Source organism: Ahaetulla prasina, chromosome 2 (assembly GCF_028640845.1).
Source record: "Ahaetulla prasina isolate Xishuangbanna chromosome 2, ASM2864084v1, whole genome shotgun sequence".
NCBI lineage: Eukaryota > Metazoa > Chordata > Lepidosauria > Squamata > Colubridae > Ahaetulla > Ahaetulla prasina.
In genome coordinates this window covers 26,161,408-26,177,276 of record NC_080540.1, presented here as the reverse complement: position 1 = coordinate 26,177,276, position 15,869 = coordinate 26,161,408, and the positions used below count along the sequence as shown (strand labels likewise).

At 44.5% G+C, this 15,869-nt stretch overlaps 1 protein-coding gene across 5 annotated transcripts in view; it reads left to right on the top strand.

The window, feature by feature from the left end:
- LOC131193420 (zinc finger protein 883-like) overlaps positions 1-15,869 on the top strand; it is a 69,918-nt gene that overhangs the window by 37,873 nt on the left and 16,176 nt on the right. The window contains exons 1-6 of one of the 5 annotated variants that reach the window (XM_058173544.1): positions 1,688-2,076; positions 5,217-5,811; positions 6,337-6,463; positions 6,631-6,713; positions 8,350-8,476; positions 10,278-15,111. In XM_058173544.1, the coding sequence (XP_058029527.1) occupies positions 5,401-5,811; positions 6,337-6,463; positions 6,631-6,713; positions 8,350-8,476; positions 10,278-12,238 (2,709 nt within the window). In that variant the 5' untranslated portion in view covers positions 1,688-2,076; positions 5,217-5,400 and the 3' untranslated portion in view covers positions 12,239-15,111. Of the gene's footprint in view, positions 1-1,687; positions 2,090-5,216; positions 5,812-6,336; positions 6,464-6,630; positions 6,714-8,349; positions 8,477-10,277; positions 15,112-15,869 lie in introns of those variants that run through there. The other 4 variants (XM_058173545.1, XR_009153916.1, XM_058173547.1 and 1 more) reach the window with 4 other exon arrangements.

Sequence of the window (15,869 nt, the reverse complement as noted above, 5' to 3'; positions counted from 1 at the left end):
TATTACATACTTATGCTTATAGATATATATGCTTATATTTCACATAGTTATTTCATGCTTATGCTTATATATACTCTTGTGACAAAATAAAAAAAATAAAAAAATAAAATAAAATAATAAATAGCAGTGTGTTCCAATATTTGAGGGGCTGGCACAGAGAGGAAGGGGTCAAGCTATTTGCCACCTGAAGGCCAGACAAGGAATGATGGATGGAAACTGATCAAGGAGAGATTCAACTTAGAAATAAAGAGGGATTTTCTGACAGTGAAAACGATCGACCCATGGAACAGAAGTTGCCTTTGGAAGTTGTGGAGGCTTTCAAGAAGAGATTGGACTGCCAGTTGTTGTTTTTTTTAAATGTTTTTAATTTTTGTGATTTTTGTTTTACTGGGCTGTAAACCGCCCTGAGTCCTTCGGGAAAAAGGCGGTATATAAATTAAAATAATAAATAAATAAATAAATAAATAAATAAATAAATAAATAAATAAATAAATAAATAAATAAATAAATAAATAAATATGTCAGAAATGGTGTAGGCCAGGGGTCTCCAACCTTGGTCCCTTTAAGACTTGTGGACTTCAACTTCCAGAGTCCCTCAGCTAGCAAAGCTGAGCCAAAGGAACTCTGGGAGTTGAAGTCCACAAGTCTTAAAGGGACCAAGGTTGGAGACCCCTGGTGTAGGGTCTCCTGCTTGGGCGGGAGGTTGGACTAGATCAGGGGTCTCCAACCTTGGCACTTTAAGCCTGACGGACTTCAACTCCCAGAATTCCCCAGCCAGCAAAGCTGGCTGGGGGATTCTGGGAGTTGATGTCCACCAGGCTTAAAGTTGCCAAGGTTGGAAACCCCTGGACTAGGTGACCTACAAGGTCCCTTCCAACTCTGTTAATCTAATCTTAAAGAAAAAAACAACAACCCTCTAATGTCTTTTCCAGCTCTATTCTATTCAGGACCGCCTACACGGGACTGGGTTACTTACGGGACCGCCTACTGCCACTGCCACCTATAGCCTCCCATTGGCCTGTGCGCTCCCATAGGGAGGGCCTCCTCAGGGTGCTGTCAGTCAAACAATGTCAACTGGCGGCCCCCAGGGAGAGGGCCTTCTCTGTGGGGGCTCCAGCCCTATGGAAGGAGTTGCCTCCAAGACCTTTTTATTTCACCTTGCGGGGCTAGCCTGATGAAATTTTTAAGTGGGGGTTTTATGACGGTTTTATCTTAGTTTTAATTCTATTAGGCCGTTTTATAATCAGTTTTTTAATATGTTTTTAATTTTTGTCTATGTTTATGTTGTTTTATTTGGCTGTAAACCGCCCTGAGCAGGGGTGGGATTCAGCTAGTTCGCACCCTTTCGGGAGAACCGGTTGTTAACTTTCTGAGCAGTTTGGTGAACTGGTTGTTGGAAGAAATCATTAGGGCAGAGAACCGGTTGTTAAATTATTTGAATCCCACCACTGGCCCTGAGTCCTTCGGGAGAAAGGTGATATAAAAATCGAATAAATAAATAAAATAAAATAAAAATATTCTTGAACGCCCGCCCCCCCCTTCCCGTCCATAGACCCGCAGGCTTGGCCCGCAGGGCCCGCTAGAGGGCGCCCTTTGCAAACAACCATTGGATTCAGCCGAATTGCTTTTTTGCAAGCTCCGAGGGGGGAAAGCAACTCGCCCCCTGCTTGCAAAGGGAGGGCAGGAAGTGGCCGCTCGCACGCCGATAAGGTCCGCTTTCCCAGGAAGCGGCGTCCTCTCCGAACGCTGCACCGATCCTGCAGGCGGGTTCTTGCTTCCTTAGCCGGCCCTACCTATCCCGCAGCTGCCGGGGCTTGCAAAGCGCCTCCTTTGCAAGGAAGGTGCGGAATTGACAAGGCTGCGGGGAACTGCCGAGCCAAGCTTGGCTGATCTCAAGGCTCCACATCTGGAGAGGCGTCCTTCTTGCAAACCCCTCCCCCCAAGATTCCAGCTACTCATTTGACCCCTTTCCCCCTTTTAGGGGGGGTCCACGGGACGCTCACCTCTGCAAGGAGAGCCCCTTCTGGGTTAAAGATTCAGTTCTGCACAAGCGCCCTCCTGAGGATCTCTTTATGGGTGAGCATCAGTGGTGGGTTTCAAATTTTGATTTACTACCGGTTCTGTGGGCGTGGGCGTGGCATGGTGGGCGTGGCACAGGAAGGATACTGTAAAATCTCCATTCCCTCCCCAATCCAGGGGAAGGATATTGCAAAATCTCCATTCCCACCCCACTCCAGGGGAAGGATACTGCAAAATCTCTATTCCCACCCCCCTCCAGGGGAAGGATACTGCAAAATCTCCATTCCCACCCCACTCCAGGGGAAGGTTACTGCAAAATCTCCATTCCCACCCTACCCCAGGGGAAGGTTACTGCAAAATCTCCATTACTACCCCACTACAGGGAAGGTTACTGCAAAATCTCCATTCCCACCCCACTCCAGGGGTGGGAATCTCCTTTTACTACCGGTTCTGTGGGCGTGGCTTGGTGGGCGTGACACGGAAAGGATACTGTAAAATCTCGATTCCCTCCCCACCCCAGGAGGAGGTTACTGCAAAAACTCCATTCCTACCCAACCCCAGGGGAAGGTTACTGCAAAATCTCACTCCCGATGAGCTGGGACTCAGGAGGCAGAGAATAGATGGGGGCGGGGCCAGTCAGAATTTTTACTACCGGTTCTCCGAACTACTCAAAATTTCCTCTACCGGTTCTGCAGAACTGTCAGAACCTGCTGAAACCCACCTCTGGTGAGCATATAGATTTATCTGGAAAGGATGGGATCTTGTAGAATAAAATAGAATAGAATAGAATTTTTTATTGGCCAAGTGTGATTGGACACACAAGGAATTTGTCTTGGTGCTATGCTCTCAGTGTACATAAAAGAAAAGATACGTTCATCAAGGTACAACATTACAACACAAATGATGGTCAATATATCAATATAAATCATAAGGATTGCCAGCAACAAAATTACAGTCATATAGTATAAGTGGAAGGAGATTGGTGATGGGAATGATGAGAAGATTAATAGTAGTGCAGATTTAGTAAATAGTTTGACAGTGTTGAGGGAATTATTTGTTTAGCAGAGTGATGGCCTTCGGAAAAAAACTGTTCTTGTGTCTAGTTGTTCTGGTGTGCAGTGCTCTATAGCGTCGTTTTGAGGGTAGGAGTTGAAACAGTTTATGTCCTGGATGTGAGGGATCTGTAAATACTTTTACGGCCCTCTTCTTGATTCATGCAGTATACAGGTCCTCAGTGGAAGGCAGGTTGGTAGCAATTATTTTTTCTGCAGTTCTAATGATCCTCTTAAGTCTGTGTTTTTCTTGTTGGGTTGCAGAACCGAACCAGACAGTTATAGAGGTGCAAATGACAGACTCAATAATTCCTCTGTAGAACTGAATCAGCAGCTCCTTGGACAATTTGAGCTTACTGAGTTGGCTCAGAAAGAATATTCTTTGTTGTCCTTTTTTGATGATATTTTTGATGTTAGCTGTCCATTTTAGATCTTGCGATATGATAGAACCTAGAAATTTAAAGGTTTAGGGAAACCTTCCCAAGTTTCCACCTCCTATACGTCCTATTCATCTGCATCATTTTTACAATATGTGCAGTAAGGTTACTTCTGCAAGAAAAGCCTGTTCTGGGTTCAAGATGGAATTCTGCACAAGCTCCCTCCTGAGCAGGGGTCTCCAACCTTGTCAACTTTAAGACTTTGTGGACTTCAACTCCCAGAATTCCTCAGCCAGCAAAGCTGGCTGAGGAATTCTGGGAGTTGGAGTCCACAAGTCTTAAAGTTGACAAGGTTGGAGGCCCCTGCTCCTGAGGACCCCAGCAAGCTCAGGGGTTGTTGTTTGCTGAGAGCATCTGGAGGTCGAGGATCTGGGTTTCCTGGCTTGGGAAGGTGTCTCCTTTCCAGATTTTGGAGGCAAGGAAATATTCCCTTTGGGAGGAGTCCAAGGGACCAGACTGATCGGCATCCCATGTCAGTATTCCCTAGATATCTGAGTCCTGCCAAAGTAGCAGCTTGGGTAGATAGTCGTAAAAAAGATTAAAACCCACAAACGTCAAGATTTCTAACCTGCACACTCTGTTTGTGAGGTCTATCCGTGGTGGAAGTTGTTTATGTTGCATTTGTAAGAAAAAATTTCCACCCCTTTGCAACTATTTGCATTTGTAGTTGTAATCTGCTGTGTTTGAATGACGGAATAACAAGAGTTGGAAGGGACCTTGGAGGTATTCTAGTCTGCTCAGGCAGGAAACCCTATACCAGTGGTGGCAAAGCTTTTCAGCACCGAGTGCCGAAAAGGGTGCACGCATGCGCGCTTGTCTGGGCCACAACTTAGAAGAGGAGTTGCCCAGGGGGCATATACGCGTGCTGGAAAACAAACTTCCAGTTTTCGGTACATGCATGCGTGCCAGCCAGCTTAGTCTTCTGTTTACTGACGCGCATGCGCGCACGACAATACCTGGCTGGCGCTCATGCTCACGCCGGAAAACAGAAGACCAGATCTTCCAGTTTCTGGCACTGCCGCACACACAAAGGTCAGTTGATGGTCACATGTGCATGCGTGCCAGAAACCCAGAAGAGGAATGGGCAACGCTGCGCTTGCCAGGCAACATGGCTCCATGTGCCACGGCTCTATACCCATTTCAGACAAATGGTGGTCCGATCTCTTCTTTAAAACTTCCAGTGATGGAACACCACAATTTCTGGAGGCAAGTTGTTCCACTGATCAGGAAATTTATCCTTAGGACTCAGATTGTTGGGGGCAAAATGCTGACTCTGTAAACCTCTTAGAGAGGGCTGTTAAGTATTGTGAAGCGCAAGAGGGAGTCAGGCTGTTCTCCAAAGCACCTGAGGGTAGAACAAGAAGCAATGGGTGGAAACTGATCAAAGAAAGAAGCAACTTAGAACTAAGGAGAAATTTCCTGACAGTTAGAACAATTAATAAGTGGAACGACTTGCCTGCAGAAGTTGTGAATGCTCCAACACTGGAAATTTTTAAGAAAATGTTGGATAACCATCTGACTGAGATGGTGTAGGGTTTCCTGCCTGGGCAGAGGGTTGGACTAGAAGGCCTCCAAGGTCCCTTCCAACTCTGATATTATTATTATAAGTCATTGTATATAAGTCTTAATTGCTATTGCTCGGTTGCTTCTCTCCTTGATTAGTTTCTGTCTGTTGCTTCTTGTCCTGTCTTGCTTTTATTCTTTGCAGGCCCCGCAGTCATCAAGTGTCTGGACTGATGAATGTAAATTTTAAACAAATTGAATAATGAAAGAAAGTTCTTCCCAGTGTGTTTGCATTACTGGATTCTACTTATTTTCACCTTACCTTGAAAACTGAACATACTTTCCATAGAAGCTAACCATTCAAAGGAGAAATACGTCGGTTCTCCAAGATGGCAGGAGGTGGCTCTCCTTACCATTCTGCTCCAATGAGTAAAAGTGGCTTTGTAGATTCGGAAGAGCCTTTGGATTTGTTTGGACAAGCAGCAAGAACCAAGCAGAACATTCTGGAAGAAGCAGCCACACATTGTATTGCCCAGTGTTGCCCTTTTAGGGAACTCTGTTGCCAGGAAACCGAGGGACTCCAAGTCATATGCAGCCAACTCCATCATCTTTATGATCAGTGGTGGAAACGAGAGGGCCGCATGAAAGCTCAGGTGGTAATCCTGCAGCTCTACGCCCCACCCGCTGAGGTGGAGAGCTGTGTCTGGATGTATGGAGCAGGGACCAGGTCCCAGGAAGTGACCTCGGCCAAAGGTTTCCTCCTGAGCCGTGTGGAGCAGAAAATTCAGCAAAAGCAGCAGGTGAGATCATAAAAACAATGTGAATGGATTCTTAAATGTAATCAGGTTGGTTTTAATCAAATGTATCCTTTTGATTGAAGGGACACAGTGACTCAGGGCCTAGGACGTTGAGCTTGTTGATCGAAAGGTCGGCAGCTCAGCGGTTCGAATCCCTAGTGCTGCCGTGTAACGGGGTGAGCTCCCGTTACTTGTCCCAGCTTCTTCCAACCTAGCAGTTTCGAAAGCATGTAAAACTGCAAGTAGAAAAAATAGGAACCACCTATGGTGGGAAGGTAACAGCGTTCCGTGCGCCTTTGGCGTTGAGTCATGCCGGAGACGTCTTCGGACAGCGCTGGCTCTTCGGCTTTGAAACGGAGATGAGCACCGCCCCCTGGAGTCGGCAACGACTAGCACGTATGTGCGAGGGGAACCTTTACCTTTATCCTTGTTAGACAAATGATTCCATCCTCCTTCATCCTGATTATTTCCAAGGTCCTATAACAAGCTAAGGCAGAGGCAGTAATGTTCTTTTCACTGCTATTTCAGGTTCACGGGCATTTCATGGAGGTGGCCACCCATGGTTCTAAAGCATCAGGAAATGCGTCACATCTCCCTCAACAAATTGTCTTTGGGGGGATCCCCAAGGAGGACCTATCTGAGAAGTCAACATCAGGTAAAAAGGGGGCAGGGTTCATTTTGATGCATTGGTGTCCTCATGAGTTATATAGTGCCTGATGTCTTTAATATTCAGGAGTTTCGTTTACTGTATGACCTTGAGCCCCGTGTGCAGAGTTTTTCTCCAGCTGATTTCAAAACATGCGCTTCCTCTGCTTTTATCAGAAAATGGAACAATGGTGATCATACCAGTGGAAAGGTCTTCTCTTTGTGGTGGAGTAGAAACAGCGGCTGCACTTCTGACTCAGGTAGGAAGGTCCCATCTCTCAGAGCTCAACATTTATTTATTATTATTATTTATTATTTATTCATATTTTTATACATTATACATTATACATTTATATATTTTTATATATATTCTCCAAAGACTCAGGGCGGTGTACAGCCAATGAAACGACAAGAATCCTAACAAATTAAAATACTATATCAAGTTTAAAAAACTGATTCAATCGCTGTATATTTAAAATATTAGCTAAAATTTTTATCAAAACTAAAACCTTAGTAAAACCCTATTAAAACCCACTAAAACCCCCCATACTAAAATCAATCAGGCCAGCCCCGCTTGGTGAAAAAAGAAAGTCTTGAGCTCGCGTTTAAAGGTCCGGAGATCAGGGAGGAGACGGAGTCCCACTGGCAGCTCATTCCATAGAGCCGGGCCCCCCACAGAGAACGCTCTTCCCGTGGGGGCCGCCACCCGACATTGACTAGCCGACAGCACCCTAAGAAGACCCTCCCTGTGGGCGCGCACTGGACGTACCGGACAATGGGAGGTAACTGTTAGCAGCAGGCGGTCCCGTAAATATCCCGGTCCAATGCCATGGAGTGCTTTAAAGGTGATAACCAACACCTTGAAGCGCACCTGGAAGACCACCGGCAACCAATGCAGCCTGCGCAGGAGAGATGTTACATGGGAGCTACGAGGAGCTCCCTCAATCCCCCGCGCAGCCACATTCTGCACCAGTTGGAGCCTCCAGGTGCACTTCAAGGGGAGCCCCATGTAGAGAGCATTGCAGTAATCCAGACGGGAAGTGACGAGGGCATGAGTGACCGTGCATAACGCGTCCCGGTCCAGGAAAGGGCGCAATTGGCGAATCAGGCGAACCTGATGAAAAGCTCCTCTGGCGACGGCTGTCAAATGGTCTTCTAAAGACAGCCGTGCATCCAGGAGAACGCCTAAATTGCGCACCGATTCCCTGGGGGCTAACGATTCGCCCCCTACAGTCAGCAATGGGGTAAGCTGACTGTGCCGGGACGCCGGCATCCACAGCCACTCTGTCTTGGATGGGTTGAGTTGGAGCCTGTTCGTCCCCATCCAGACCCGAATGGCCTCATTTAGTCAAGGAACATGCAACTCTCTCCCTTTTCCAGCGCCAATTTAAGATCTCCCATCTAAACAAATTTTCAGAGCATCTTCCCAGCATTCTGGTACCATCCATAGAATCTCACACATCTTCTTGAGAACATCTCCCAATAACTTCTTCTAGTTGGTCAATGAAGACAGTTTATGTCAGGGGTTTCCAACCTTGGCAACTTTAAGCCTGGAGGACTTTAACTCCCAGAATGCCCCAGCCAGCAAAGCTGGCTGGGGCATTATGGGAGTTGAAGTCCTCCAGGTTTAAAGTTGCCAGGGTTGGAGACCCCTGGTTTATGTCGCAATGGACAAGACATTGATTAAAATATCATACAGGAATATCCAAATACTTGCTTGATAAGCAACCTTGCAGGAAGTATTGGAGTCCATTTTGCTCCCTCATCTTGTCCCAGGAGTGGATCAAGATGAATGTAAGGGTTGCTCTCAGCGAGTGGAATATTTGCCAGTAGAATAAGGAAATTGCTAATATTTTCTGGAATTGTACATTAACACGGAGTGTTTTTATACTACAGATCCCTGTCTCTTTTGAAGATGTAACTGTGTTTTTCTCTGAGGAGGAGTGGGCTCTGCTGGATTTTGACCAAAAATCCCTGTACAGAGAGGTCATGCTGGAAAATGTTAAGAATGTGGAGTCCATAGGTAAGAGATTTGTTTTGCTTTGGGTTCAAATAAATGGAGAAGTATATTCTGACGAGAGAGAAGCAGCTTATTAATTTCTCAGGGGGGTAGGGAAATTTCAAGAATGTGGATTTCATGGGTCAGGGATCCATTTTGCTCTGGACTGAAATACGTGGAGAAGGTACATTTTTACCAGTTTCTCAGAGATTAAGGTCTGTACTTTTCCTAAAGAGAACGGAAATGTCCATATGTGAGTCATGTTCATAGTCACGTATCTGATACAGACAGCTATATAAATCCAAATAAGGAGCCCTGCTGGTGTAATGCAGTATTGCAGGCTAATTCTGCTGACTGCCGAATGCCAGCAGTGCAGCAGTTTGCGTCTCACTGACTCAAGGTTGATTCAGGCTTCCATCCTTCCGAGGTCGGTAAAATGAGGACATTTTGTCACACCTTGGATTCCTGCCTGCCTGAGAAATCTGAAAGGAATTTGGCAAAGCTGCAGAGGCTTCGTGGCCATGCTTGATACAGACTTCCCAGACCCGGCTGTCGGAGAGGGAGTGGGACACAACAATGCCAAGTTGAAGTAGCAACAATGGTGCATTGGTATTGTGTATCTGCAAAAATTGCCAGTTTCCTGCAAGGAAGAACGGGTGGGAACACAAAATAGAAAAAGTAATGAAAAATGAAGACGCTGAAGTGGTTAAGTAGAGATAAAAGCAATCTCTCTGCTCTTGGAGAGTGGGGAGTTAATTTGAATAAAGTGAAGTTATCATTGTGGCTGCTGACCAGTGCAGGGAAAGCTGAGGGTGAAAAGAACACACCTGGAGTGCAGTCCTGTTTTTTTTCAAGGGACGGCAACTCATCTCAAGCACGCTAAATCCCAGCATTTAAGTACAGTTTACTTGTAGCAACAGCACCTCCATTTTCTCTTGATTTAATTTCTTCTTCCATATTTGAAATTGAATTTCATAATATTCTACTCCAGAATGCTAGATGCTACTCCCCAAATTGACCTCAAATTACTTTCCCTAATGCGAAAAAATAATGGAGTTCTATGGGACCTCATACCTTAGGTGCAGGGGTGAAGTGCTCCCGGTTTGTAGCGATGGCAGTGGGTGGTTTGGAGAATCGGTAGCAAAAATCCCTGGCCCCCCCCATACCCAGCTGAGCTGCACAATCATCAGAGGTTTTTTTTGTTTTTACTTTTTTGTTTTTACTTTTAAAAGCATTTTTTCTTCGGCCGAAAAAATGCTTTTAAAAGTAAAAAATGCTTTGTATAAAAAAATGCTTTTAAAAGGCTCTGACGATCCCAGCTAAGTTGCCTGATCGTCAGAGGCTTTTTTTTTTTTTAAAGGCAAAAAAAAATGCTTTTAAGAGAAAACAAAAGCCTCCGACGATCAGGCAACTCAGCTGGGATCGTCAGAGCCTTTTAAAAGCATTTTTTTACAACTTCTTCGGCCAAAGAAGTTGTAGAAAAAATGCTTTTAAAAGTTAAAAAAACAAAGGTTGGCCACGCCCACCCAGTCATATTACGCCCCACCACCACCAAGCCACGCCCACAGAACCAGTAGTAACAAACTTTACATTTCACCACTGCTTAGGTGGCTCCTAGCAGTCCAACTTCTTGAGATAACAGGAAGGATCAGAGGTGCAGTAAACAAAGCCCCAGACATATTCCCACCACCGTGTAGCTTAGAGAGAAAGATCTTGGTACAGTAGTATTGAAATAAAAAAGGAGGCTAATATGATGTGATGGCACTTCATTTTACATCTTAGACATCTCATGTTTAATTTTCTTCTCTATTTTCCTTCCAAACAGATGACAGGGAAGAGCCTGAAAATGATAAAGAACCAGGTATGAATTCACCGGAGACTACAAAAGGGATATTTCAAAATCGGAGGAAACCAAATGCAACTGAAGAAAACTGGTTGAATAACAGGAAGGAAAAATCATCTATTTTTCAGTATGGAGAAAATTGCAACTTCAATATCCAACCTCGCAAAAAAAGAAGAAGCTGTTTGAAGGGTGGGAAAACATTCAGCCATAAATCAGTCATCACTGAATGTGGCAGAATCCACTCTAAAGAGGAGCAGGTTGAATGCAGGGAACATGGAAAAAAATATTTGAATCTCTGTCTTTCTTTATCTCAAAGCATTGAGACACCCAAATCACATAAATATTCAGACAATGGGAAAAGCTTTAGTGACAGCACTACTTTTAAGACCCATAAAACAACCCATAGAGTGAAGAAGTCTTATAAATGTACAGAATGCAGAAAGAGTTTCTGTACAAGCAGTGACCTTACTATGCACAAAAAGTCCCACGCAGGAAAGAAATATAAACGGATGGAATGTGGAAGGAGGTCCAATATGAGTATTGATTTTACTTCTCATAAAAGGCTCCACAAAGGGGAGAAACCGTACAGATGTGCAGACTGTGGAAAGAGCTTCACCACCAGTGGTTCCCTCGCTGCCCATAAAAGGATCCACACGGGGGAGAAACCATATAAGTGCATGCAATGCGGGAAGAGTTTCAGCCAAAGTACTTCCCTTACTTCCCATGAAAGGATCCATACCGGGATGAAACCGTATCAGTGCATGGATTGTGGGAAAAAGTTCAGTCAAAGCAGTGACCTCATTTCCCATAAAAGGATCCATACAGGGGAAAAACCGTTTAGATGTCTGGAGTGTGGAAAAAGCTTTACCATGAGACGTGGTCTTACTTCCCATGAAAGGATCCACACGGGAGAGAAACCGTACCAATGCACAGATTGTGGAAAGTGCTTTATAAGTAGGAGTGATCTTACGTCCCATAAAAGGATCCACACGGGCGAGAAGCCGTATCAATGCATGGAGTGCGGAAAAAGCTTCAGTTGGAGCAATAACCTTACTAGTCATCAAAGGATCCACACGGGTGAAAAACCGTATAAGTGCATGGAGTGTGGGAAGAGTTTCAGTCAGAGCACTTCCCTTACTTCCCATGAAAGGATCCATACAGGGATGAAACCGTATCAGTGCATGGAGTGTGGAAAGCGCTTCAGTACAAGCAGTGAACTCATTTCCCATAAAAGGATCCACACGGGGGAGAAACCATATAAATGCACAGCGTGTGGGAAGAGCTTCCGCAAGAGTACCGATCTTATTTCGCATGAAAGGATCCACACAGGAGAGAAGCCGTATAGATGTACAGAGTGTGGGAAGTGCTTCAGCCAACACAGAAACCTGTCCTGCCATAAAAGGATCCACACAGGGGAGAAGCCGTACAAATGCACAGACTGTGGAAAGAGCTTCACCACCAGTGGTTCCCTCACTGCCCATAAAAGGATCCACACAGGGGAGAAACCATATAAGTGTACGGAATGTGGGAAGAGTTTCAGCCAAAGTGCTTCCCTTAGTTCCCATGAAAGGATCCACACTGGGATGAAACCGTATCAATGCCTGGATTGTGGAAAGAAATTCAGTAAAAGCAGCCACCTTAGTTCTCATAAAAAGATCCACTCGGGGGAGAAGCTGTATAAATGCACAGATTGTGAAAAGAGCTTTTATACAAGCAGTTCCCTGATATCGCACAAGAGGATCCACTCTGGCGAGAAGCCATATCATTGCACGGACTGTGGAAAGAGTTTCAATACAAGCAGTTCCCTCAGTTCACATAGGAGGATCCACACAGGAGAGAAACCATATGAGTGCCAGGAGTGTGGGAAGAGTTTCAGTCACAACACTTCCCTCTCTTTTCATAAGAGGATCCACACAAAGAAGAATTTGCCTTCTTCTTCCTAGTGTATTCCTGCAGGATCCACTTTTCAGATGATTGAATGCCACTTTGCACAGTCAACTGCATCTCCACGCCGCAGCTTAAGTATCTTTGTTGATGGTGTCTTGCCATCTCTGTTTTGGACGCCAGCCATTGACTTCTGGTTGGTAGGCTGTTGTGTCCTCCTCGGCTCCGTCCGAACGATGGCTTAATTAGCCGCTCTTATCAGCTCTGGCAGCAAAAGAATCAGTGTCTGCCAAGAGCCCTCGATAGCTGCCAAGACACTGGTGAGTCACAACCTTCAGCTCTAGTCAATCTGTGGATTTGCCTGATACAAAGAGACACACCAGCTCTTGCTGCCTTTTATATCCTGTGGGGTGTGGCTCCATGACTCAGCACTTCTTAGTCCAGCTCCTCCCCTGCTTCTGTTGTTCCCTCCTCTCCTGCCTACGAAACCTAGAGTCCAACCAAGCCTGATTGCCATCAGCTGGGTCTGGAGGAGTGGCCTGGGGGGGAAAGAGTCAGGGGAAGGAGGCCTCGTTATCTCTTCCACCTGGCCTGCCTCTGGTTCCTGGAGCTGTGCCAGGGAAGCCGGTGCTTCCGAGTTAAGTCCTGACGGCCCTTCCCCCCTCACTGTCCGAGTCACTTTCTGGCAGCAGGCCCGGCTCCGAATCACTTTCTGGCAGCAGGCCCGGCTCCAAGGCACTTTCGGGCATGGGGCCAGGTTCGGGGGTGGGAACCACAACATAGGCAGTCTTGCCAACGGTGGAAGGTGCTGCTCTTCGGATGTGTCTATAGCAGCGGAGCTGGCCATCTCTCATCTTCTCTAAAATTGGTGCCATCCCTGCCTGCATATAATAAGTGAGGAACTTCTTTCAGAGTTGTGAAGTTTTGATAAAAGAAGTTACATGGAAGAAAGTACATACCTGCGATATGGAAAAGAACTTAAGTGATTCCATTTCTGAGCAGTATACCAACATTAAAAGGGAATGGATTATTTAATTAGAGGAAAATGAGTTAAAGTGAAAGAAGGCGAAGAAAAGAAATAGAATGGATGGGCCAGATTAAAAAGATGAGAGGAAAGTTACTACAAGAGGAAGGCCAAGATCTTGTCTATGTTTGTAGGTTCAGTATAAATCAACTATATTCAGTCAAATCCCCAGTGAGATATTGAGGATAACTAAATTTTTATTAAATAATTTGACAATCTTATGTCCTGCTGGGACATCATTTCAGAGCCGTGGTAGCGAAGTGGTTAGAACGCGGCTTAATTTTGCCAACTGCCAGCAATTCGATCCTGATAAGCTTACTGATGACTCAGCTTTTCATTCTTCTGAGGTCAGAAAATTGAGGACCCAGATTGTTGGGGGCAATACACTGACTCTGTAAACTGCTTAGAGAAGGCTGTAAAGCACCGTGAAGTGGTATATAAGTCTAAGTGCTATTGCTATTTCCTTACCTAAACAGAGGAACGGAATGACCAGTGATGAGCAAAAAAGCTGCGGGAACAGGAGTGAACTCCAACTTCCTGCTGGCCTCTCCATTGAATTTCCTTCTGGGGAACTGGCAGGGAGCATTGGAAATCTCCCCTTTCCCTTCTCTTCCCAACGGGCAGGTAAGTGCTTGCTCCTGAGTAGGGGAGAGTGCAAGGGATTGCGAGAGTAGGTGGGGAAACTCTCACAGAAACTATCTCAGCAATACACCAGCAGTCAGCAGCAATGAAGCAATCATAATTTCTCCAAATTTCATTCCCTGGGTCCCAGAATGGACACATTCTGTAAGTTAGCCCTTAAGCCACCCAGCGTAACCTTGAGGTCAGATGGGCAGCCTATAAATTTATAAATAAATACATTTGAAATGTATTGGTTCAACTGGGTAGCCCTGTTCACCCAGTTAATAGTTACGATGAGATTTTTAGTAGTATATAGATTATTCAAAACCCTTCTTTTCCTTCTTAATTATTATCTGTGAGTTGAGTTGGGGATGCTGACTTACAGTGTATTTGGGAGCAGACATCTATATTGAATATGACTGGGCTAGAGGTATAAATGACTGTAGACATAGCTGTGAATAAGCATTAGCCAGCCCTTAATTCTGATTCCAACTCTGGGTTTGGAGGATTGTGGTTTATCCTTGCTTGCCTGTAAAAATTTTGACTGGGGGCCTTTTCTCCCTTCCTCAATTCACTCTTCTTCTGAGACATAAACCTTTGGTTCTAAACTTGCATTTTTTCCCTCTCTATTTTCAGCAATCTTCCCCAATCTTTCGTGTCTTTGTTGTTTCTCTTGAAGATGGAAAGGGCATGTTTGGGTGTAAAATACAACGGTGCATGTAAATAGGAATTAATTTGCTTCCTTATTTTCATGACATTTATATTAAATTTTATTTACATTTTTTTTTTGCTCTGGGTCTATTTTATTTGGAGTATGGCTTTTGACAATGCTGCATATGCATAGATACAGATTTGCACACATTGATGTGTAATACATGCCCACATCAAATTTATGGACCAATTCCTTTCCTGAAAATATAGCAGTCCATAGTTTGGATATGAAAGAGACACTACTTCAATCAACTACTTAATATTCAGAAATCCCTGGAAGGAAATGCAATGACTATGTATTTTCTGATAGGCCTTGAGCTGGCCAAATCTGTAAATGGTATTCAAGATGATTCAAGCGTCTTATAGTCTGAAAAATACTGTAAATAGTGCCTCTTTCTAATCACATTCTGTATGCTTTATTGTGTACTGGCTGAAAGCTATGCAATTGAAGACTTTAAAAAAAAAAAAAACTTTGTATCTTGTTGCAAGAATACAAACCTGTTGATCTGAGAATTGGGTGCTTAATCTGGTTCCTGAACACCGGCTTTTTGGCTAGAAATAAACATTATATCCGTCCTTGGTGTGCTTTAATGAGCATTGCATATCGGGCACAATCCTAGACTATTTCGGACAACAAAATCTCCTTATTTCCTGCTCAGGGTCGAATCATTTGCTAAACATTCATTTATATTCTTAGGCATGTTTCACTTCTATCATATTTTGTGCATTCCCTGATCAGCATAAAGCTGGTTTCCCAAATTATGTTCATTGTTGTCTCTCATCTCTAAATTACAACGCAGCATTGCTGAGGATACTTGATATTCTAAATCATTTGTAATTTGTGCACTCACTAATGCTATCTTTCCCTTTGTATAGAACAGTAATGGCATGGTTCAAGACAAAAATGTTGTAGAGATCATCACTGGAACTGGAGTCCCCTACATATTGGAAAACATGCATTGTTATAAAACTTTACAACAGTGGTAGTCAACCTAGTCCCTACCACCCACTAGTGGGCGTTCCAGCTTTCATGGTGGGCAGTAGAGGTTTTGTCCGATACTGAAGCACTTTCCCTTTTTTTAATTTAATTGACTTTTTTAAAAAAATTCATAGCATTATTTAAAAACATTTTCATAAAGTTCTCCGTGACAATTTAAATTTCTGAAAATATACTATTTGCATCGCCCGAGCATAAGTTGAGTTCACGTTACGTAAGTGAAACTAAATGGCGCTATAGTGCGACTGCAAACAAAAGAGCCTCGTCCCAGAATAGCTCACGCATCTCCCCCCACACCACCCATCTGTAACAGACAAGCAGAGCTAATAGCCGGCGC